At 46.5% G+C, this 25,208-nt stretch overlaps 1 protein-coding gene across 1 annotated transcript in view; it reads right to left on the bottom strand.

Annotated features, from left to right (window-relative positions):
* The window catches only part of PLCD3 (phospholipase C delta 3), an 86,385-nt gene that overhangs the window by 25,937 nt on the left and 35,240 nt on the right, over positions 1 to 25,208 (bottom strand). Inside the window, exons 3-8 of the mRNA XM_083407646.1 lie at positions 17,839 to 18,067; positions 15,704 to 15,833; positions 12,563 to 12,788; positions 5,426 to 5,627; positions 3,509 to 3,653; positions 3 to 155 (exon numbers count right to left, since the gene is read on the bottom strand). Of these exons, the coding sequence (XP_083263772.1) occupies positions 3 to 155; positions 3,509 to 3,653; positions 5,426 to 5,627; positions 12,563 to 12,788; positions 15,704 to 15,833; positions 17,839 to 18,067 (1,085 nt within the window). The remainder of the gene's footprint in view (positions 1 to 2; positions 156 to 3,508; positions 3,654 to 5,425; positions 5,628 to 12,562; positions 12,789 to 15,703; positions 15,834 to 17,838; positions 18,068 to 25,208) is intronic.

Genomic DNA, 25,208 nt, shown 5'->3' with positions numbered 1-25,208 from the left:
ACCTCTGGTGATGGGAGCTGTTTGGGCGTGTCTCCATCCAGTGGTTGGGTCACAAGCATGTTCCCTAAAATAGCCTTCATGTGGTGCGCCATCTTGGACTGCTGTTCCGGCCCACAGTGGTTTTCCAGAGAGAGAATCACAGGATAGGAAGAATGCTGAGGAGACAAGATGGAGTCAGAAGGCATCTGCCACCTCCAAGATTCTTTCCCCAACCCTTCAAATGATTACTTTTTTTTCTTTTTTAAATACACACACACACACACACACACACACACACCACTAAGCATTTTACTCTGGCTTGCATGAAATTTTGTGTACATTTGCAACCTCAAAACATTTTAGGAACTGTTTCATCCTAGCTTTTCATGTGTTGATCATTCGCTGGTTAGAATGAATTTTTTTCTTTCTACTCGTGTTATGCTTTCCTAATTGCATTAGACGGTTAGCTTTAATTCTCAGTAGTGGCACCCACCCTGTGGAACGCCCTCCCATCAGACGTCACGGAGATGAGTAACTATATAACTTTTAGGAAACATCTGAAGGCAGCCTTGTATAAGGAAGACTTTTAATATGTATTGTTTTACAGTGGTACCTTGGCTGTCGAACTTAATCCATTCCGGGATTCCATTCGACTCCCAGAACCATTCGAAAACCAAGGCGTGACTTCTGATTGGCTGCAGCTAGCTCCTGCAGCCAATCAGAAGCCGCAGAAATCGCGCTGAATGTTCAGCTTCCAAAAAACGTTCGAAAACTGGAACATGCCCAAGTTTTTGGTGTTCAGGAGCCAAAACGTACAAGTACCAAGGCGTTTGAGAACCAAGGTACGACTGTATTATGTTTTTATATATGTTGGAAGCTGCCCAGAGTGGCTGGGGTAACCCAGTCAGATGGGCAGGGTACAAATGATAAGAGGAGGAGGAGGAGAGGAAGAGGAAGAAGAAGAAGAAGAAGAAGAAGAAGAAGAAGAAGAAGAGGCCACAAGCAGGAAACAATGGCAATTAGCCCTCTCTGGCTATTATCCCCCAGCAACCAGAATTCAGGCTAGCATTTGTGCCAATTTAGAATTCACAGAAATGTGATGGTGGGGTTTTTTTTATGATATGGTGAACATGCTTTCTGGTTCCTGTAAACAGATAGGCACAATCAGTTGCAAATGCCATCTTTCAGCACAGGGAAGGGTTCTTCTCCTGTTTCTTGCAACTCCACCAATAAGTGGGAGAAGAGCACAAAAGGATGCCAATATTACTTCACACCTTTTTCTGGAGTAGCAGGACCTTCCAGAGGCAGATGTTCAGGGTCATGCTGAATTGGATGGAAAGCAAGAATGCAGCTGGCAGGGCTACTCCCAAAACAACATCCGTTTGGCGCTCCGAGAATCTACGTAAATATCTGGCTTCTCCCAGCCAGGTTCCTGTTAGCCATGTTTTCAGCCTCAAACCCAAACCTGTCGTGTCTCTTTCTCGCCAAATTAAAGATTGCAAAAGCAGTTCCTCAGAAAACCCCACCCAGCAAGGTAGTATTTGGCCCAGATTCCAAAAGCATGGAGTAACTATCAGCCTTCATTAATCTGGTCTTCCTCATGTACTATTAAGGGAGCAGGAGAACATTTTGTATAATGGAAAAGAGTCTTTTCATAACACGTTGGCATGCATAAGGTGAGTTGCGACATCAGCCCAGCACATGACACTAAAGGTTTATTGCAAACAAGCAAATAGGTGTATTCCCAGAGCAAAGGTCACAGCTACAACATCCTTCTCCCAATTCTACTTTCTCCATAATACCCAGGGCTAAGCCATGGTTTGGTTTACCATTACTCCGAGATGTAACCAAGGTTTGCTCTCAGTTTTGCTGTTCATGGTTGGTTGGGGGAGACAAACCACAAGCCAGGGCTTGGGCGTAATCCTAAAACAAATGATGGGTCAGTGCTGGGAGGTGCAACAGGACCACATGAGAAGCCCAGCAGGGGCAATCTTCATTCCAATCAATCAATTCAATTTATTGTATATAGCCAAAGGCCTTCACAGTGAACAGCAGAGGGCAAAAAGCAAGGCATTCCTCTAAAATCGCACAACATAAGTCTGCACACGTCTACAGCATTAAAATTTGCAGCACAAAAATTTAAAGTTACAATGCATTCACATAACTGGAGCGAAGCTTCTTAGCTTCCAGAGCAAATTTGTCTACCAGAATTGTAATTTGTAGATATTTAGCAGCTTAGCGTTCTATTATCACTTCCTGGCGGGGGGGGGGGGGGATTGATCTGAGAACCAATGGGAAAAAAGGCGATGAAAAAAAATTCTCTGTGCACTGTATATAAAGGGCAGGTCAACAAATTGTGTTTGATAGCCTCAGCCTGATTACACCCATAAACGCATTCCCATTCCATATGAGCTATTATCTCTAGGAGCCCATGCATTTGCTCAATCACACTAAACCATGGTTTGGCTTGGCATTACAGGCAAACCAGTGTTCCGTGTAAGGTAAAGGGACCCTTGACCATTAGGTCCAGTCGTGGCCGACTCTGGGGTTGCGGCGCTCATCTTGCTTTATTGGCCGAGGGAGCCGGCATACAGCTTCCAGGTCATGGGGCCAGCATGACCAAGCCGCTTCTGGCGAACCAGAGCAGCACACATAAACGCCGTTTACCTTCCCGCTGGAGCGGTACCTATTTATCTACTTGCACTTTGATGTGCTTTCGAACTGCTAGGTTGGCAGGAGCAGGGACCGAGCAACAGGAGCTCACCCCGTCGCAGGGATTCGAACTGCCGACCTTCTGATCGGCAAGTTCTAGGCTCAGTGGTTTAACCCACAGCGCCACCTGCGTCCCTGTGTTTCATGTATGAGGTTAGAAAATCAGTCTTTGTGTTTCATGTATTGTGAAGGTGAAGGCCACGCTGCCTAGATAAGAGGTAGTCACCTGGCGCCTTCTGCACGTTAATGGGACTCCCAACCCCCACCAGCCCTAGCCAGTTATGGCCAACGGTGAGAGATGATGCGAGCTGCAATCTAACAGCATATCTGAACAGCGCCTTGTTGGCGACCCCATTGTTGCATTAAAATGCCTTCTGCATTATCAATATTTGCACACATGCAACAGAAGGTACCCCCACCTAAACAAGCAACAGTTTTTTGTTTGTTTTTTAATGCTTAATCCAACGGGGGGGGGTGTTTAAAAGGCTTAACTACTTTGAGTAGAAAAACTTTTTTAAAAAAAATGCAAGCCAGACACCATCGTTTGGAATTGTCTAGAATTGTACCCGCTGCGACCTTCGCATGCACCGCCTTTGAAAAAGGAAGCTTGCACAATCGTTTCCAGCAATTAAATTTGCTCATGAATCATGATACAGCTAAGTGACTAACTGGTTGGGCAGCGAAGAAAGCTTCTGAGAGAAATGTTTGGGCCTCAGAACATAAAATGCAGCTCCATCTCCCTTCCGAGGAGCCTTAAGAACTGAAATCAACCAATCTTCTTGCTACCTGCATTTCTGAAAACTGTGGTTTAGTCTACCTTGAATGCATGGTCCCGGATGCTTTCAATCACATCCCGGAAGAGGATCTTGGAGGTCAGAGTGTGGCCGTGGTAGATGATGGGCTCCCCGTTGGAGCCCTCCCAGCAGTCAAGCTCCACACAGCGACACCCCTTCATCAAAGCCCTGCCGAAGACAGAAATGGGGTGAGGTGATGATGGACTCTGCATTTCAGCCCTCTGCCTGTCAAGGAGCTGTCAGGCGAGCACAGGTCATCCACAGGGCAGGAAAGAACGTGAAGCATGAGATGCAATTAGCATCTAGGATTTGATCAGTCTTAGAGAGGCAGGGAGGATTGTGACGCCTTGCCCAACCTCAGAGATGGACCGTGGACCAATATAGGCCAAAGGGTCGTTCAGCCCGGACACTGAGGTCCATCTCTGAGGGCCTTCTGGCGGTTCCCTCATTGCGAGAAGTGAGGTTACAGGGAACCAGGCAGAAGGCCTTCTCGGTAGTGACGCCCACCCTGTGGAACACCCTCCCTTCAGATGTGAAGGAAATAAGCAGCTATCCTATCTTGAAAAGACATCTGAAGGCAGCCCTGTTCAGGGAGTTTTTAATATTTAATGCTGCACTGTTTTTAACACTTGATTGGGAGTCGCCCAGAGTGGCGGGGGAAACTCAGCCAGATGGGCTGGGTATAAATAATAATAAATTATTATTATTATTGTTGTTGTTGTTGTTGTTGTTGTTGTTGTTTTACAGGTAGGAGATGCAATCGCACATCAGGAAGCGCAAGGAGAGAAAGGAAGAGTCTGTGTTACTATTTAGCACAAGACGTTGCTCAGTTCTGCAAGGTGTACAGCTGCCCGGGTCCTGGCTGCCTGAGTGCTGAGTTCAAGTCCTCCAGCCCCTCATAGGGAGCCAGGCAAGTGTTGTGCTAGCCAGCACTCTTCGAACAAACTTTACGCAGTATGCTCCACTAACTTCAAGGTGTAAACAGGTTGTGCCTTCCCACCCAAGGGACGGCTCAATTTCCCACACATTGTTCCGCAGGGCTCCTTCGGGGATGATGGGCCACATAATTAATGGAATCACCTGAGCCAAGGAAAGGTAAATGCATCGTTCTCTCTCCAGGTACCAGGTTGTCCTTCAGTAATCCTGCCTTGGCATGTGGCCTCCTTTCTCCTGGCCTGTTCAAAGCAGCCCCGCCAACCAACCAATCATATTCCTCTCTCCACTCCAGCTCACCCACTGCCTCCCAGCATGCCCTGGCCAAAATGTTGCAGCCAATGGCCATGCACCCACCATTATTTGCTGGAATCCTTTACCTATCCCCGTTATATTTTATTAGGTTATATTTTCTGAGAATCCTCCGGAAAAACAATCTCTCAAAGGACCTGTTGATGGCATTTTACCATTGCACTGTGGGGAGCGTATTAACTTATGGTCTCTGTGTGTGGTTTGGGAGCTGTACGGCCAGGGAAAAAACAATGCTATCCAGGGTTGTAAAGACTGCAGAGAGAATAATTGGGTGCACTCTTCCCACCTTAGATCAAATGTATGCTGCCAGGTGCCGTAAGAAAGCGGCAGAGATAGCGCAGGATAGTACGCACCCCGGAAATGATCTCTTTCAGCTTCTGCCTTCTGGAAGAAGGTACAGGGTTATAAAGGCCAGGACTAGCCGCCTGAGAAACAGTTTCTACGCAAATGCAATTCTGGTTCTAAACGCAGCATAAGGGGTCTTTATAGTATAGTGTATTTTAAAATGGGGTTCAGAGTTTTTAGGGGTTTTTGAATGTTTTATGTAGTTTTTCAATTTCATTGTTCCGCATGGGACAATGACAATAAAGATATTGTATGTATCGTATACCAGCACCCCTTGCCATCTGAAAGCAGTTACTGGGACCCACTCTGGCTACAGCTGTTCTGTTGCTTCGGCCACAAAAGCTGCTTACCGGATGTAGGCCTCCGTGCTACTGGCGCCTCCAATCTGGTTCTGCGTCAGGTAGGTGTTATGGGAGGAAGAGATGAAGTAATGGCACAGGGGCTGCGTCATGTCCTGGTATATCTTTGCGTGGCCCTGGTTGAGGATGTCTCCGGCCGAGGACAGCAGGTACATCATGAAGCCATCCATCATCATGAGATTGTGCTGCCTGGCTGTGGGACAAAGACGTGGTTAGCGGAGAGAGTTTCAGACTCTACCCATCCGGCGTATTTTAGCGTACTCGTTTCCTAAGAACGGCGCGTCTTGCCAAATGCAAGGTGGTTCATGTTAGTGAGATTCAGAAGCAAGACAGAACACAAGCGAGAAGATTAAAGGTTTTATTCTAAACAGCAAGCATTAGTGCACACCCCGGAAATTATCTCTTTCAGATTCAGCCTTCTGGAAGAAAGTACAGGGTTATAAAGACTATGACTAGCCACCTGGGAAACAGTTTCTACCCCAATGTGATTTTGGTTTTAAACGCAGTATAAGGAGTCTCTATGGGAGTACAGTGGTACCTCGGGTTACATACGCTTCAGGTTACATACGCTTCAGGTTACAGACGCTGCTAATCCCAGAAATAGTGCTTCAGGTTAAGAACTTTGCTTCAGGATGAGAACAGAAATTGTGCTCTGGCGGCGCAGCGGCAGGCCCCATTAGCTAAAGTGCTGCTTCAGGTTAAGAACAGTTTCAGGTTAAGTACGGACCTCCAGAACGAATTAAGTACTTAACCCGAGGTACCACTGTATATTGTATTTAAAAATGGAGTATCAGAGTTTTTAGGGGGCTAACCAGGTTGGGAGAGCTGGGCTTGTTGGTTTTTGAATGTCTTGCGTAGATTTTTCAATTTTGTTCTTCTGTATGGGACAATGACAATAAAGATTATCGTATCGTATCGTATTATATACATTACCAAGCAAACGCTTCGTTCTGCCACTGGGAAGCCCTCAAGAAGTGGTGAGGCTATCCCCCAGGCGCATAGCTGTCAAGGTTTCCCCTTTTTTAAGGGAAATTTCCTTCTTCCGAATAGGATTCCTCGCAAGAAAGGGGAAAAGTTGACAGTTATGCCCAGGCGGCCTTCGTTGGCACAGCCCCACGGCCTATAGTCTGTGCACGAGCTTCACAGAACTATGCCCCAAAACCATCCGATTTATAGATAGCTGACCTGTTAGCCTACGTGCCTTGCCCGGCAAGCCAGTGCAGATTATTAATTGGCTAGCCCCCTCTTCCAATACTGCACATTCCTCCAAACAATGTCTAAGATCAAAGAAGGTCAGAAGGTGCCCTGCATTATCACTTCTTCCTTCCACCAGATTATACATTAAAGGCTGCTCTCAGCCATCCAAGAGCAGAACAAGAGACAGAGAGGGGAAGTAAACAGAGGCAGGAAAACATGACCATTTCAGATCACGAAACTCCTTGAAATTACAAATATCTACCGGACAAGGTTGCCCATACATGGTGCCTCCAAACATTGTAAAAGTAGGCCAAAAATACACAATACGGAGGTCATGCAACAGCTATCGAAAGCAGATTCCCCGCATCTCATTCTTCCACAAGGCCAAGTTTGCAATATGATTCCTTGTTTTATAAAGCAGGGATTCTCCTCTCCTCCTGTTGTTGAGTGTCAAGCAAAAATCCTGACTTGCACTGGTCCAGAGCCCCCTGCTATGTGCAAAGCGGGAAACGCTAGCTTTCTGTTGGTCTCTGGCTTATTTTCCCAGTTCGTCCCTCTGTTGGGCTCTGGTTTATTTTTCTGGCTAGTTGATCGACATCAAGCCAGGTTTGCTGTTTGGACACAGCAGGGAACTCCGGCTTTTTACCAGTCGGGATCTCCATGCTGGAAGCTGATGTGCAACGGGCAGTTGTGGAGCATGAGGCTAGATGCTGCCCCTACGCTACCCCTCCCAGCTGCAGCCGTCCTGCTGCTTGCCAGGACTAGGTAGGGCACAGGAAGCACCAGGTTGCCAGTAGCAGTGGGCACAAGCGTGGGCGCATAGATGCTTGCCACTGCTGCCAACCCGGGGTTTCTTCTGCCCTTGACACCTGCAGCCAGGTGGGCAGCACAGCATCGTATGCCGCACTCTGCAACTGGTGGCAAGAAAAAGGAAGAGGCAAGAGTGGAGGACTCATTCCCACCACTTGTTCTTGGCTTAAGAAAACTATGGTTCACAAACAATGGTTGGTGACCTAGAATGATTGTACAATCCATGGTTTAAGTCTAGAATGATAGTACAAACCATGGTTCAAAGTCTAGAATGATAATACAAACCATGGTTCAAAGTCTAGAATGATAATACAAACCATGGTTTAAGTCTAGAATGATAGTACAAACCATGGTTCAAGTCTAGAATGATAATACAAACCATGGTTCAAGTTTAGAATGATCATGGTGAAAAGTTTAGAATGATCATGGTGAAAAGTTTTTAGAATGTTGGATTGTTTTTATTGTTGTTAGCCGCCCTGAGCCCAGCTTTGGCTGGGGAGGGCGGGGTATAAATAAAATTTATTATTATATTATTATTATCATACAAACCATGGTTCAAAGTCTAGAATGATAATACAAACCATGGTTCAAGTTTAGAATGATCGTACAAACCATGGTTCAAGTCTAGAATGATCATACAAACCATGGTTTAAGTCTAGAATGATAATACAAACCATGGTTCAAAGTCTAGAATGATAATACAAACCATGGTTCAAGTTTAGAATGATCGTACAAACCATGGTTCAAGTCTAGAATGATAATACAAACCATGGTTCAAATCTAGAATGATTGTACAAACCAATGTGCAATGCAACAAAACAGACCATGGGATGCTATTGTACTTTCTTTTCCACCACCCCACTCGACTTTGCAGTCTGTTTTTTGTGGGGGGAAAGGACAGCAGAGAAACAAAAGCATCGTGATCTGTTATGTATAATCACAATTTCTGTCCCTCCCTCTCCTTTACATTCCTCTGCCTTGTTATGTTTCTTTCGACTGATGTTATTGCTGTGCCGGCTGTTTTCGTTGCAAGGTATTATGCTGTAATTATAATATGGAAAAATCAATGAAGTGTTTGTTGTTGTCGTTTTGTTTTTTTAAAAAAGCATGATGAAATTGTGTCTTTTTTGTGTGTGTGCGTGTGGAAGAGAGGACAAAGGAGAGGCTGCTGCTTTCAATGACCAGCACGTATACTCTCCATAATGTGTAGTTTTGAGCCGTGGACTTCAATTTTATGGGGCGGCACGCAGATTATAGCTTTCCAAAGACTCAGGGGCAGTGTGGTGTCATTATTTATATAATGCCATCTAGACATGGTGCTTTGCAAAGGACAGGAGTGACAGACTCCTTATCCGAAAGGGCTTGCAATCTGAAAATAGCAACAGGGGAGAGATGAAAGCTGGCGGAAGCAGAGAGAGAACGTGCCATCATTACAGTTACGTGTACTTAGGCTTGGTCGTATTTATTTATTTAGTCGTTGCATTTCTATCCCAGATTTCCCCCCGCCCCAGGAGCTCAAGGTGGCATACAAGGGTCTCTCCCCAACTCTTTTAATCCCCAAAACCAATCTGTGCCGTAGGTTAGGCTGAGAGTCTGTGAGTGGCCCAAGGTCACCCAGCAAACCACATGGTTGAGCAGCGATTTGAACCCTGGTCTCCCAGGGACCCCACTGGCTCTCAGAGGAAAAACACAAACACACACACCATTATAATAGACAGTCGGGACTAGGCATTCCCAGCTCCAACCAAGGCTTTAGGGAAAATGTGGGTTTTGAGGAGGATTTTAAAGAAGAGAGGCGATATCACAGAGGTGTCCTGGGAGGCAGTTCCTGGCAGAAGGGTGATCAAGGAAAGGTAAAAGAAAAAAGGTTGGATGGTTATGTCCAGTCAAAGGCGACTATGGAGTTCTGGCGCTCGTCTCGCTTTCGGGCCGAGGGAGCCGGCATTTGTCCACAGACAGCTTTCCGGGTCATGTGGTCACCATGACTAAACCGCTTCTGGAGCAACAGGACACCATGACGGAAACCAGAGCGCATGGAAACACCGTTTACCTCCCGCCGAAACAGTACCTATTTATCTACTTGCACTGGTGTGCTTTCGAACTGCTAGGTTGGCAGGAGCTGGGACAAAGCAATGGGACTCACCCCGTCACGGGGATTCGAACCGCCAACCTTCTGATCGGCAAGCCCAAGAAGTTCAGTGGTTCAGACCACAGTGCCACCCGCGTTCCCGATCAAGGAAAGATTACCATTGTTTAAGGAAGCAGGAGTCCTTGAGACAGCTATAGGAGATGAAGCTGGACAAGCTAGGATAGCTCAGTTGTTAAGTACGAGACTCTTAATCTCGGGGTCGTGGGTTCAAGCCCCACATTGGGCAAAATGATTCCTGCTGCAAGGGGTTGGACTAGATGACCCACAGGGTCCCTTCCAACTCAACAATTCTATGAAGCGAAGGCCCCAGGTAGGGAAATGAGAAATAAGGAGAGGACAAGGCCATAGAGCATGGGTAGGCAAACCAAGGCCCGGGAACCGGATCCGGCCCAATCGCCATCTAAATCCAACCCACGGACGGTCCTGGAATCAGCGTGTTGGAGCCAGTGTGGTGTAGTGGTAAAGAGCGGTAGTCTCGTAATCTGGTGAACTGGGTCCGCGTCTCTGCTCCTCCACACACAGCTGCTGGGTGACCTTGGGCCAGTCACACTTCTCTGAAGTCTCTCAGCCCCACTCACCTCACAGAGTGTTTGTTGTGGGGGAGGAAGGGAAAGGAGAATGTTAGCCGCTTTGAGACTCCTGAAGGGGAGTGAAAGGCGGGATATCAAATCCAAACTCTTCCTCTTCTTCTTCTTCTTTACATGAGTAGAATGTGTCTTTTTATTTAAAATGCATCTCTGGGTTATTTGTGGGGCCTGCCTGGTGTTTTTACATGAGTAGAATGTGTGCTTTTATTTAAAATGCATCTCTGGGTTATTTGTGGAGCACAGGAATTCGTTCATTATTTTTTTTCTAAAATACAGTCCAGCCCCCACAAGGTCTGTGGGACAGTGGACCGCCCCCCTGCTGAAAAAGTCTGCTGACCCCTACCACAGAGGTTTTAAAGGTGAAGGTGAGAAGCTTGTGCGGGATCTGGGAGCAGACAAGAAGGCAGAGGCAGGATTTAAGGAGAGGCATCACATGATCAAAACAATGAAAGGGAATAATTATGGCAGCAGCAGAATGCTAGGCAGATGTGAAAGAGGCAAACTGAGAGCAGAAGACAAGAAGAAGACTGCAGTAGTCAAGGTGAGAGCTGACCTAGGGCAGTGCTTCTCAAACTTTTTTCTCTGGGCCACACTTTCAGAATAAGAATTTGCTTGCACCACACCAAATTTCTCACTGATAAGAAATACAATGGAAAACAAAAAGAAACAACTCCTTGCAGTGCTTGATTTATAGCACAACCACTTGATAACGTAATCATGGGACTACCGGAAAGTATAAAACAAGGCAGCTATATAAGAACATGAATCATTACCAAAATATAATCATAAATGAGCTTCTTACATATGTACCTTATGTATGCATACAGACTCAATGAGAGGTGTAATATAAATCTCATTTATATTAGGTCTAATTCAGGGGTCAGCAAATAAGTTTAGCCTTGGGCCGGTCCACTGTCCCTCAGACCTTGTGGCGGGCCAGAAAGCCAGCACCGGGAGGGGGGAGCTAGAAGAGGCAAGGGGGGCAAGTCGTCCTCCAACCCACCTCCCAGCCCCAGCCACTGCGCTTACCTTCCCAGGGGCTGCCGCCACCACCACTACCACCACTGCTGGTCTGCTCCACTCTCTGGCCCACAGGAGCACCAGGGCAGCGGCGGAGGGAAGATGAGCGGCACGAAAGGACTGGTTCCAGAGAGGGGCTGCTTAAAATGGCGTTCAGCCAGCTCAGCCCAGCCCCCTTCCTCCTCTAGGCAGGGTGGGGAGAAGCCAGGAGGAGGGAGGGAGGAGGCGCCGGCGCCGTGTGTGTGAGGGAGAGGGGGGGAAATGGCGCAGCCCAAACAAACAGAATCCCCACACTGATCCATGGACAGTCTTGAAGGCATTTGGGCCTGGTCCGGCCCCTGGGCCTTAGTTTCCTGACCCCTGGTCTAATTTGAGACAAACAAACTCATCTCCTCATCGACACAAAGAAGCCTTCCCCTTTTCTGATCTTTCATATTTGTCAGAGCTGAAAATCCCTGTTCACAACAACTTGTCGTGGAGAGCTGCAGAAGAATAGCCAATGCTCTTCAAAAGAGGCATGGCTATTGTTCCTGGTTGTATACACTGAAATGTTTAAACGTGTCTTTGATTGTCCTTGAATCTTCCCACTCCTGCCATCCTCTCCTGCCACAGCAGTGTGGTGAGACACACCCTTTGAAAACCACTGACCTAGGGTGTGGTTTTGCAAAGGGGGTAGAGAGGAAGAGCTGTGTTTTTTGCAGAGAAGCAATGCGACTGAAAGGGACACGGGTGGCGCTGTGGGTTAAACCACAGAGCCTAGGGCTTGCGAATCAGAAGGTTGGTGGTTCAAATCCCCGTGATGGAGTGAGCTCCCATTGCTCAGTCCCTGCTCCTGCCAACCTAGTAGTTCAAAAGCACATCAAAGTGCAAGTAGATAAATAGGTACCGTTCCGGTGGGAAGGTAAACGGCGTTTCCGTGTGCTGCTCTGGTTCGCCAGAAGCGGCTTAGTCATGCTGGCCACATGACCCGGAAGCTGTACGCCGGCTCCCTCGGCCAATAAAGCAAGTTGAGCGCCGCAACCCCAGAGTTGGTCACGACTGGACCTAATGGTCAGGGGTTCCTTTACCATAATGCGACTGAGAATGGGAGGGTGAGGGGCAGGGGAGAGAAAATCAGAGATAAAACCAGATTGCTCTTATTTCTCCACAAAAATAACAATGTTCATGCAACCCATGAAAGTCTTCTCTTAGGTGAAACATCAGTCCCAAGAGAGATTTTTTTGGATTTCAGCTCCTTAACCTGCATGTTCTTCCTGGATGTGCTTGCAATGCATCAACACAACAAGGGCACTGCATTCATGACAATTATAACCATGCTAGAAAGTGTTCCGCCATAACCTTGAGGTGTGCGCATTGGGTTCATACCTTTCTCGTTCAGCTCAAAAGTCTGGATGATTTCATGAGCCCGCTGCAAGCTGGCTTCCTCGCCCTGGTCGCGGAGAAATTCCTGCAGCTCCTCGGACGACAGTACGCGGTCCTCGCCCGAGTAACGGCGAAAGATCTCCTCCAACTCAGGACGCGCCATCAGCCGTGTGCAGAACTCCTCAATCTCATATTCCTCCAAGCGATCGTTGTTTGATCTGTCACACTCCTAAATGAAGGAGTGAAGGAGCAGTTAAGTAAATTGCCAGGGGTAGATGGATGAGAGGAAATAGCAACTGATAAGCTTGGATGGAGACAGAGCTGTGTGTTGTTGTTGTTGTTTTTTAAAGGAGGGGTGGAAGAAATAAATGGAAATTCTGCAAAGAGTACAAAATGTGTGAATCTGGATTTAGTGTACATACAGTGGTACCTCAGGTTAAGTACTTAATTCGTTCCGGAGGTCTGCTCTTAACCTGAATCTGTTCTTAACCTGAAGCACCACTTTAGCTAATGGGGCCACCCACTGCTGCAGCGCTGCCGGAGCACGATTTCTGTTCTCATCCTGAAGCAAAGTTCTTAACCTGAGGTACTATTTCTGGGTTAGCAGAATCTGTAACCTGAAGCATATGTAACCTGAAGCGTATGTAACCTGAGGTACCACTGTAATTTATTTTGGTGTTTCTAGGCACTGAAAGGAACAGCTATGAAAAGTACTGAGGTGGAATACAGTCATACCTTGGTCTTTGAACACCTTAGTTCTCAAACGTTTTGGTGCCCAAATGCCACAAACCCAAAAGTGAGTGTTCCAGTTTGCTAACGTTTTTTGGAAGCCGAATGTCCAACACAGCTTCCGGTTGAGTGCAGGAAGCTCCTGCAGCCAATCGGAAGCCACACCTTGTTTTTCAAACGTTTTCGGAACCGACTTCCAGAAGGGATTTCGTTTGAGAACCAAGGTACGACTGTATAACAGGCATTAGGATCCGGCGTTAAGGTGCCTGTTACCAGAAGCCAGATTATTATAGGCAACAATACGGGGGAAAGGACTATAAAAATGCAGAGGGAAGAGGAAGCCCCCACTCTAGGGCTCTGGGAGAAGATAAGGCTGCAAAACCATCGTCAAGGGTGCTTAGACCAGACTGTTGTACTGAAGTCCTGGATTAACAACCCAGCAAGTGAGATAAGGCAGGCCAGAGAGCATCTGACATCCTCCTTGCCCATCACAGCTCTATAAGTGACTGCTGCAGTGTGTTCTGTGCAGGACTGTCCTGGTTGACAAACGTCAACCAGAATGCCGCTTCCAACTAAAGTGAGGCGGTAGGAACACATGCAACCAATAGGGAAGCAGCTATGCCGTCTTCCAGGTAGATTCCAGGCCCAAGTCCAGATGCTGCTTCTGCCCCCCGAGACCTGACCAGGCTTGGGAGCTGCATGGCTCAGGGAGCCTCTCTCCCTACTTGCTAAGTTTCAGGTCAGAAACAGCTGAGGGCTGGCTCCAAGTTGAGGACCAGGGTCTATTCTGGTGCCTCTGGCTCTGACTAGTTGAGCCTACTCTGCTCCCAGAAAGAGACAGCTGGCAGAGAGAAACAGCCTGGGGAAGAAGTAAAGGTAAAGGTAAAGGGACCCCTGACCATTAGGTCCAGTCGTGGACAACTCTGGGGTTGCGGAGCTCATCTCGCTTTACTGGCTGAGGGAGCCGGCGTACAGCTTCCGGGTCATGTGGCCAGCATGACTAAGCATCTTCTGGCGAACCAGAGCAGCGCACGGAAACGCTGTTTACCTTCCCGCTGGAGCGGTACCTATTTATCTACTTGCACTTTGACCTGCTTTCGAACTACTAGGTTGGCAGGAGCAGGGACCGAGCAATGGGAGCTCATCCTGTCACGGGATTCGAACCGCCGACCTTCTGATTGGCAAGCCGGCCTGAGAAGGGATGAGGGCAAGACTCACACAGCAGATAATTCAACCCAAAGTGGCAGTTGCCATCTCCCCTGCTCGCTTGTTTTCTTTCTTTCTTTCTTTCTTTCTTTCTTTCTTTCTTTCTTTCTCTCTCTTTCTTTCTTTCCAACTTCTACTCTTTTATTTTTCAATTATTTTATTTATCATTTTCAATTTTATACATTTTAATAATTTTACAATCATTTTAACATTTCAAAATTCGACTTCCCTCCCCCCTCTTTCTGCGGTTCCTTAAAATGATTTTTAATATTTTCTGCGTGTCCAAATTTGTTCATTTGCTTTAAATATATACTCTTATAAAACTGCAGGTTATTACAACAATCCTGCCAATGTTCTCATCTGGATAATCCCCTGCTTTCACTGTATAATAATTTTTAAGTCTCTCCCTCGTCCTTTCTGCCTCACGCTGAGGAATGTGGTCCTTCCTCAGACTAAGCCGCCCCTGCCTTTCCACAGCAGCTAGAAATTATTTTCCTCGTCGCAAAGAAGGCCAGAGGAAACCCGAGAGACTGTTCCGGGAGGAAAGGCAGAAGTTCAGATATTGGCCCGAAAGAATCAGCCAAAAATTTGGCTGCAGGGCTCTCATCTACCATTATTCTAAAAGTGTTGACATCTCATAAAGGCAAAACTGGCAGCGGGGGAGATGGGAAAGCATAGAGTGTGTTTGCAAGAGAGACAGAGCAAAAAAAGAAAAAAAATAAGGTAAAAGACCACTGGATGGTTAAGTCCAGTCAAAGGCGACTATGGGGTTGCGGCGCTCATCTCGCTTTCAGGCCAAGGGAGCTGGCGTTTGTCCACAGACAGCTTTCCGGGTTATGTGGCCAGCAGGACTAAACCGCTTCTGGTGCAACGGGACACCGTGACGGAAACCAGAGCGCATGGAAACACTGTTACCTTCCCACCAGAGCGGTACCTATTTATCTACTTGCACTGGTGTGCTTTCAAACTGCTAGGTTGGCAGGAGCTGGGACAGAGCAACGGGAGCTCACTCCGTCGCGGGGATTCGAACCGCCGAACTTCCGATCAGCAAGCGCAAGAGGCTCAGTGGTTTAGACCACAGCGCCACCTGTGTCTCTTTACCTTAGAGACAGAGCACCCTTCGTCTAACCGAGGAAGTGTGCAGCTAGAGCCAAGGAGGTTCTGAAGTTGGAGGCAAGATGGCGTCTAGCGTACAAGGACAGGAAGTACCTTGAAGAGCCTGTAGGCGTAGATGTCGTTCATGTCTATGTTTATCATCCGCAGCATGTTTTTGATTTCTTTGAAGCTCATCTTATTGTCTTTGTTCTTGTCAGCCTGGTGCAAGATGTCATGGATCCAAGTAGAACCTGATGTAAGGAAAGAACAAAAGGAAAACGGAGGCACCATCCCCGGGAACTAAGGTAACACGTCTACACCCAGGGAGAATTATTATGAGGGGAATTATTGCAGAATCGGGAACCCTTCAGCCTTAGACAAAAAACAAATTTCCTGGAGCTAAGGTCTTGCAAGGAGGTATTAGCTTTGGTAATGTTTTGAAAATGCTTCGATTAGAATGTCCAGACTCGTATTCAGAACTCCAGTGGTACCTCAGAAGTCAAACGGAATCCGTTCCAGAAGTCTGTTCGACTTCCAAAACGTTTGGAAACCAAGGCACAGCTTCTGATTGGCTGCAGGAACTTCCTGCAGCCAATTGGACGCCGGATCAGACATTCGGGTTCCAAAGAACATTCACAAACCAGAACAGTCAGTTCTGGGTTTGTGGCATTCGGGATCCAAAACGTTTGACTTGCAAGGTGTTCCGAGATCCAAGGTACGACTTTACTGGTCATTTGTAAAAGAGAACAATATCCTAGCACATACATTTAGGGACCTAATTGGATTTGAGATAAATACTAAAATTACTACCTTGGTCAGTGTTTTCCAACCATGATGAATGTTTTGGCTTCTGTTTGCATCTCACAGGGGTTCCATGAAATTTCACAACCTCCCACATCAAGCACTTCACTTTCAATGATTTCATTCAAGTTATAATTAAGAATTAAAGTAGGAATTTAACTTTGCATTTTGCAATGGTTAAATAAATTTAGGGCCCCTCCCAGACGGGTGTTTTATTGTGGCTGTATTCTGCAAACATGTCCTGGGCACAATAAGAATGCATTAATGGGTGGATTTATTCTGCTTTAGTTCGCTCTGTGATGCTTCCCTAACGCTACCACAAGATTGCTGTCCAGAAGTGCTAAAGCGCAACTAAAAAGTGGGACAAAAATAAACCAGTTACGGGACCTCAGCAGTAAGTTACGGGATGTTCACCGACTGGGAATGAAGCAGTGTGACTGCCCCAGAACCTGTGCAGCCTCAAACAGTATCAAAAGTGGGATGTGTGTGACTGCCCCAATAGCATCATGAGCAGAAATCATCATGAATGTGCAACAAGAAGGGCGTCTTGAATGGGGCTTTAGTAAGGGGATTTTTGAAAACTTTGCTTGAGGGGAGCAAGGAAAGGGGATTAGGGTTTTGCAGGCAAACGCAAAGTATGACAGGGATTCCTCAGACAAAAAAACTGAAAACAACTACTGTAAACTTTCATGTTCTTATTTTTACCAAGGAAGTTAAAAGTAGTGGAATTTCAAGTTCAGAGAGAGAGATCTGAATTTCTCTCCATTAGTATAGAGTGGTACCTCGGTTCTCAAACGTCTCTGTTGTCGGAACCCGAACACCAAAAACCCGGAAGTAAATGCTTCCGTTTTCGAATGCACCTTGGAAGTCAAACGGCTTCATGTTTTTTGATTTTCGCAAATGCATTTGCAGCCAGCCCTTTGCGCCTCGGTTTTTGAACGTTGAAAAGTCTTCTGGAACGGATTACCGTATTTTTCACTCTATAGGATGCACTTTTTCCCCTCCAAAAATTAAAGGCGGGGGGGGGGGGGGTAAGATTTTTTTTCTTGATTTCCCCCCCTAAAAACTAGGTGCGCCCTATGGTCCGGAGCGCCTTATGGAGCAAAAAATACGGTATGTTCGAGAATCAAGGTACCACTGTACCTCCAATACACTACCAGCTCACAGATTTAAACAAGCTCTGATCTCACCTTCTAGGAACCTTCTCCAAATGCGGTTCCACAAACCATTTAAAGCCTTGTTGTCTGGGCTTTGTCGCTAAAGCTCTTTCCTGTACCAAAAGCTGCAGGCCGGCCCTTCTTTGTGGCAGACTGAGGCAACCGCCTCAGGCGGCCAAAATAAGGTGTCAATGAAACAGCAGCAAATCTTTAAGTTATTTGATTTATGTTTCCTGGCGCCTAAGGACTGACGCAATCGCTGCGCTCAAGCGGCTTGAACAGAAAGGATATTGTTCGAGCTTCTCTCGCTGGCTCATGGCTTCGCCTCTGGCCATCAGTTTTGTGAGCCCTCGCACCCATCGCTGAGCATCATCCACACTCCGGGCAGCTAGGTCCAGGTTTTTCCTCTTGCCCCTGAAGACAATGGTGAAACATTGCTGCTCAGGGAAAGAGCCGCCGAATTTTCGAAGCCCCTCCGACTGATAACCTTCTCGCACGCTTTCGATGTGTAGGATGGAGACTGGAAGACAAGACAGGGATGCAGGACTGCGTACAGAAATCAGGGACAGAACAAGATCCCATGCTTCAGGCTTGATCACTTTGGTGCACGAAGCAAGGCTGTTGGTTTAAAGTTAACAATCCAGTTCCGATCTCCAAACTCAAGTCTTAGCAACATCACTTTAAAAAGTGCTGCAGCTCAGGGCCACATTGCCACTGTTTGGGGGCAGAATTTGATCGCATACTGGCAAATTAGAGGTGATTGGGAGGCACTGTGCAAGAAACCTGCTTCTTCAAAAGCAGGGTGGATAAAAATCAATGTCTTTTTTTAAAAAAAAAATCAACAAAATCGGATTTTTAAAATTTAAATTACATTTTTAAAGCAAAATGCTTTCGGATGAAACTATATTTCTAAATATAGTTTTCTATTTAAGTTACATTGTAGACCAAAGGCTTTTAATCAGGAAATAAGGGTTTGTTTTAAGTTTTTCATGTTCGCCAAAACTCAAGTCTGAGTTTTGTTTTTTAATTGTTTAACCACTTCAGTTAACAAACATGGATACATATGCTATAATGCTATTGTTTTAGTTAAATAAATTGTTTAGTTATTAAGGAAATGATTATTTTTCTCCTTCGAATAAAGTACAGCAGAAAAGCTAAGTATAAACAGTTAACTTACTAAACCTCAAAATAATTTCATAATTATGTCTATGTATTTCTAATAGTACAACCAAATCAGTAATTTCTGATATACTGTAACTGTAAAAACTACTCTGAAAATTTATTATTCCAAAAATGAAACCTTCATCTGGTTGTAAATATTAAGATTAAAATCAAGTCTTACCAACTAGTGATTTAAATTGTGATTTAAATCAATTTGATTTAAATCAAATTAACCCTGTTCAAAAGATTAGCCTTTTTGCAATAAGGAAATGCAGTACAGGACAGCACTTGCTTTGACACAACATCATCTAGCCTCCTTGCACACAATTCAGGCAAATGCTCAATAAAACAGGTAGTCTGAAACACTCTCAGTCAGAATTATATTATGATTATTAATTACCCATGCTTCACCCAAAGGGCCCAGGGCTTTATTAGGACTCAACCAACCTAAAACCTGCTCTTTAATGCTCTTGGCAATCCACAATTTTTTTTAAAAAAATCCAAATTGCCTTTTCATAGATCACAGAATTGTAGTGTTGGAAGGGACCTGTAATGGTTCTAGGGGTTGCTCGTGCGTAAATCGGCGCCACACCTGGGTGGGTTGCCTGAGTGAACCCTTTCTGTCTGGACAGCCACTCGCCCGTGTCTGTCTCAATCGCTGGCAGAATCCGTCAGTGGGCGTTTCTTGAACTTCTTCCAGCATAAAAGTTCTTTGACGCCTAGTCTCCGCCTACCCTCCCTGCACGGAAGCCTTCTGCGCAGGGAGGGTGTGGGCATCGGAGGACCCGTGCTCTCCCGGCTGGTCCCTGGCGAGGAGTCTTTGAGCCACCTCGCCAATTCCCCCATCTGCCCCCCTCCTCCACTGGTGCTACGCTGATTTCCTTCCCCAGAAGATGTGCTGCTTCTCTCCCTCCCGGGACGCTCTCTGGAATCCCTCTGGAGCCCTCCCTCTCCTCTGGCTCTGATGGCAGTTCCCTGACAGGACCCTAAAGGACATCTAGTCCAGCCCCCTTCAATGCAGGAATATGCAGCTGTCCCATACGGGGATCCCATATGTATGTCCCATACAGAATCCGTTCCGGAAGCCTGTTCGGCTACCAAAACATTCGGAAACCAAAGCATGGCTTCCGATTGGCTGCAGGAATCTGCCGCAGCCAATCAGAAGCCCCGTTGGATGTTCGGCTTCCGAAAATAGTTCGCAAACCGGAACACTCACTCCCCGGTTTGCAACATTCAGGAGCCAAAACGTTCAGGAACTAAGGTGTTCGACTTCCAAGGTACGACTATACAGTGGTGCCTCGCAAGATGAAATTAATTCGTTCTGCGAGTCTCTTCGTCTAGCGGTTTTTTCATCTTGCGAAGCAACCCTATTAGCGGATTAGCGCTATTAGCGGTTTAGCGGCTATTAAAGTCTTAAGGGATTAGCAGATTAGCTGCTAAAAGGCTATTAGCGGTTTAGCGGCTTAGAAAAAGGGGGTGGGGAGCGAAAAAAAATCTCAAGACTCGCAAGACAATAGGGAAATTCGTCCTGCGAAGCGCATCGAAAAACGGAAAACCCTTTCGTCTAGCGGGTTTTCCGTCTTGCGAGGCATTCGTCTTGCGGGGTACCACTGTACTGGGATACATCTCCCTCATTTTAAAAGCAGCGAATTTGCAAAAAGGCTATTTTACTGGACCAATATCGCTCCTCCCTCTGCCCTCTAACCGAGAGACACGGCAGGAGTGGGGAGGGCTCTCATTGCACGTGCCTGCACACACTTACAAAATCACACACGGAAACCCTCAAAGCAAGTTGCTAAACGACATTTTACAGTACTCGTTTGTCCGCAAATTCTTCTTGCACCAACCCATCCCAAAACAAGCTTTCAAATTCCATTCTGTTCCTAACTCTATTGTCTCTGGGGGTTGTGTGGGGTGGACAACCAAGGAAAACCAACCAACCCACACCTTCTCTTGCACCACACCCTGACTTAAGTGTTAATGAGCCGTAAGTAACTGAAAGTTGAAGTCGGGTTCAAGGAGCAAGTATTTCCTGCTTTGGGCGAGGCACTAGGTTCAAACTTTGCCTCTGCCATGCAGTCACTCAAGCTGAGCTTAGGGCTTGGTCACAGTTATTTTTAATGCCGCTCTTTCCAGACACACACACACACAGCCCTGGAGGGTTGGCCAAGGGTGAACACAGCTCCGGGGCCAAAAATGACGTTAAAGTACATTTTCAAAATTAGCAACAAAAAGACCCTCCAAACCCATTACAGTGGTACCTCAGGTTACATACGCTTCAGGTTACAGACTCCGCTAACCCAGAAATAGTGCTTCAGGTAAAGAACTTTGCTTCAGGATGAGAACAGAAATTGTGCTGCAGCGGCGCGGCGGCAGCAGGAGGCCACATTAGCTAAAGTAGTGCTTCAGGTTAAGAACAGTTTCAGGTTAAGAACGGACCTCCGGAACAAATTAAGTACTTAACCTGAGGTAGCACTGTACAATTTTGTGGGAGCAGGACTGCATCTCTTGTCATCAGTGACGTCACCGGCACTATCCAATAGGTGCCTGCATCAGTTGCATTTCAAACCACTCAGCAATCTGAGAACCGAACGAGAGACGCCATCCGTGAAACAGGAAATCGGGCGAATGGCTCTGAAAAAGTAAATGGCAGGTGCTGTGTGGGATGGGGCGCTTGCTCCGGATCAGGACCTCGGCAAGGGAGAGTGGCTGTGATCCTTTCCTCTCCACTGTGCCACAGATTGGGACTCTTGCACCTGCTATCTGTATAGCAACCAGGCCCTTCTCCCAACATCAGATCCTTCTATACTTATTTGTTCAGCGCATAGAACATAACCAGCCTCTATGTCATCCCTGAAACTGATACCCTTTCTTTGAAAATGCTGTTTAGCTGTTGCAAACATTGTGCAGTTTCCTGTTATTCTCTTCCATTCTTTCTCTGAGTCTTGTTATCTTTCTCTCTCTCTCTTCCCCGCCCTGACATCCAGTAACAGAACATTTCCCTGTGTTTTGTTTTCACCTCGCTCCACCCGGACACAAGGTAGTGTGCTCCCCTCAGTGCAGCCACGTTGCTCTATGCAATCTAAGTTAAACTTCCCAGAAAAAAAAAATCCAATTACAGTGGTACCTCAGGTTAAGTACTTAATTCGATCCGGAGGTCCATTCTTAACCTGAAACTCTTCTTAACCTGAAGCACCACTTCAGCTAATGGGGCCTCCTGCTTCCGCCACGCTGCCGGAGCACTATTTCTGTTCTCATCCTGAAGCGAAGTTCTTAACCTGAAGCACTATTTCTGGGTTAGCAGAGTCTGTAACCTGAAGCGTATGTAACCTGAAGCGTATGTAACCTGAGGTACCACTGTATTCATTTATTTATTTATTTTTAAAACCCACATCACAACCCACATCCTATGGCAGAACGTAAGGGCCATGGTTGTTGCACATTACAAAACCATTTGGGAGTTGAGGAGGAAAAAAGGAATACCAGCCCTCCATGCATTTAGTTCTTGTCGGCCTGCATGCTACCACGCGGCTTAAGGAATTCACCTTTTGAACCTCTGCAACCTCCCCTTCGCTGATGCCAATAACTAATCTCTGGCAAAAGTGGCACAAAATGCTGCGTCTCTCAAGCCCCATCCTTTCAGAGTTCCATATAGGATTCATATCCGACTTATAAACTAAACAGAAATCCGAAGCCCTGGTGATGGACAGGCAGAGAGGGGCACAGCATAAAATGCTTGCACAAGATGATCTGATGCCAATTTCGTTTTTAATCGTTTTAATCCCAGGCGAGACAAAAAGTCTAGCAAGCTGTTCCCACTTGCAGAGAAACGATAACAGGGGAATCAAAGCAGGGCTGTAGATCAGCGACAGAGCATCTGCCTTGTGCGCATCTGCCTTGAGTCCCAGGTTGAAACCCTATAAAAGGTAACGGTTAAGGACCCCTGGATGGTTAAGTCCAGTCAAAGGTGACTATGGGGTTGAGGCGCTCATCTCACTTTCAGGCCGAGGGAGCCGGCGTTTGTCCATAGACAGCTTTACGGGTCATGTGGCCAGCAGGACTAAACCGCTTCTGGCACAACGGGACACCATGAGGAGTGCCAAAGCGCACGGAACGCCGTTTACCGCCGCATTGCTATCTATTTATCTACTTGCACTGGTGAGCTTTCGAACTGCTAGGTTGGCAGGAGCTGGGACAGAGCAACAGCAGCTCACTCCTTTGCGGGGATTCGAACCGCCAACCTTCTGAACGGCAAGCCCAAGAGGCTCAGTGGTCTAGACCACAGCGCCACCCTATAGACCTTCTTGGGTGTTCAGATCAGCAGAGAAGACCCTCTTGGTAGTTCTACTTCCTTCGAGGTTGTGGGGTGGTGACCTATAAGAAGGCAGTCTCTGTGGCAGCCCCTAAATTGTGGAATTCCCTCCTCACACCTGGCACCTTCACTATGAGGCCTTCAGCAAATGCTGAAAACACGCCTCGTGCTGTGTGTTTTCAGGACCCACCCTGTTGCTCCCTCCGCCCCCGGCCAATGAATTTTTATTGAGTTCCAATTTCTCTTAACAAATATCAGATTTAATCCATAATTTAAAAGTTGACTTCCATGGTGTTGTTATTCCCATTCTTCTTTGCTGCATTATAATTTTATCTATTCCACAGTTCTTCCATTGCTATTACAGTGGTACCTTGGGGTAAGCACTTAATTCATTCCGGAGGTCCGTTCTTAACCTGAAACTGTTCTTAACCTGAAGCACCACTTTAGCTAATGGGGCCTCTTGCTGCTGCCGCGCCACTGCAGCACAATTTCTGTTCTCATCCTGAAGCAAAGTTCTTAACCTGAAGCACTTTCTGGGTTAGCAGAGTCTGTAACCTGAAGCGTATGTAACCTGAGGCACCACTGTATATTTTGTTGTCCATCTGTTGCTCAAAACCTAATCCTGCCCATGATTCCATTTAACGTGCAATATTTCAAGATGCCCAAATAGGGAGTTTATTCTTTCAGGTCCATTTCATCCCTTGAACTCGACTTTGCTGTCATCTTTGCCATGTCCACATAAGTTTTTCAAAATACTTTTTCTTTATGTTACTATTCCACCTTCTTGCAACCTATGTGCACACAATGCTGGCCACTCGTTCTACGTACTTCCATAGATTTGTTTGTTTGTTTCTTACACCCACTGATTAATTCTCTTCTTTCAGACATCTATTCTTGTTGCTTTCCACACCGTTGAATGGGGGGATAGGTATAACTTCCTTAGGTAAAGGTAAAGGGACCCCTGACCATTAGGTCCAGTCGTGGCCGACTCTGGGGTTGCGGCGCTCATCTTGCTTTATTGGCCGAGGGAGCCGGCATACAGCTTCTGAGTCATGTGGCCAGCATGATTAAGCCGTTTCTGGAGAACCAGAGCAGCGCACGGAAACGCCGTTTACCTTCCCGCCGGAGCGGTACCTATTTATCTACTTGCACTTTGACGTGCTTTCGAACTGCTAGGTTGGCAGGAGCAGGGACCGAGCAACGGGAGCTCACCCCGTCGCAGGGATTCGAACTGCCGACCTTCTGATCGGCAAGTCCTAGGCTCTGTGGTTTAACCCACAGCGCCACCCGCATCCCTCATAACTTCCTTAGAGAATGAATTAATTAAAACTTACCCCCATTCTCTTCCTTGTCATCCTTATTTCTACAGTGTGCTAGGGACCCACCTTATTCCTGTGACTGCAAATTGTTCTTATCTCTGAATTTTAAATTGATATAACCCACCTGGTGAAAGAGTGGGCAATAAATTTAATCATTATTGTCCCTGGCGTCTCTGGGTGGGACTGGAAATGTCTGCTTTTCCGAAACCATGGAGAGCTGTTACTAGTCAAGTGTACTCAGCTTAATGGATCACCGGCCTGACGCACTGTAAATACAGATTTCTCTGTTGCCCCGTAGCAGTGGCTGTTCAAACATGGTCGCAACCACACCTGAATGCATAGTTTTTCCATCTCCTGCAGTGCAAGACAGGCTTTCAGGACCCTTAGGACATGTACTCACTGTGTGACAATGTGCTGTACACACGACATCACCCCTAAGTCATCCCTGTCCCAATTTTTAGTTGCCAATCTAAGGCGGATTCAAGGAAGAAAGTTATAATCCGTTTGTGCTGAAAATGGACCTCTCCATTGCGTGTTGTATGCATTTGTACACAGACTGTGCTTTTGCTTGACATTAGACGTCAAGGAAATAAACAACTATCTGACTTTTAGATGACATCTGAAGGCAGCCCTGTTTAGGGAAGTTTTTAATGTTTAATGTTTTATCACTTTTATTGTTATTGTTATTAATATTAATATTCTGTTGGGAGCCACCCAGAGTGGCTTGGGAAACCCATAGGACGCACCTAGTTTTTTTGGGGGGAAATAAAGCAAAAAATTTTTTCCTTTATTTCCCCCCCAAAACCAGGTCGGGAACAGCGGGATGGCGGCGCTGCGCCTCCCCGCTGCCCCCGAGCTTGTGGGGCTGG

This window comes from Podarcis tiliguerta (assembly GCF_965153285.1).
Source record: "Podarcis tiliguerta genome assembly, chromosome: 13".
Lineage (NCBI taxonomy): Eukaryota > Metazoa > Chordata > Lepidosauria > Squamata > Lacertidae > Podarcis > Podarcis tiliguerta.
Note: the sequence above shows the minus strand (reverse complement) of the source record. Positions and strands in the feature narration are given on the sequence as shown.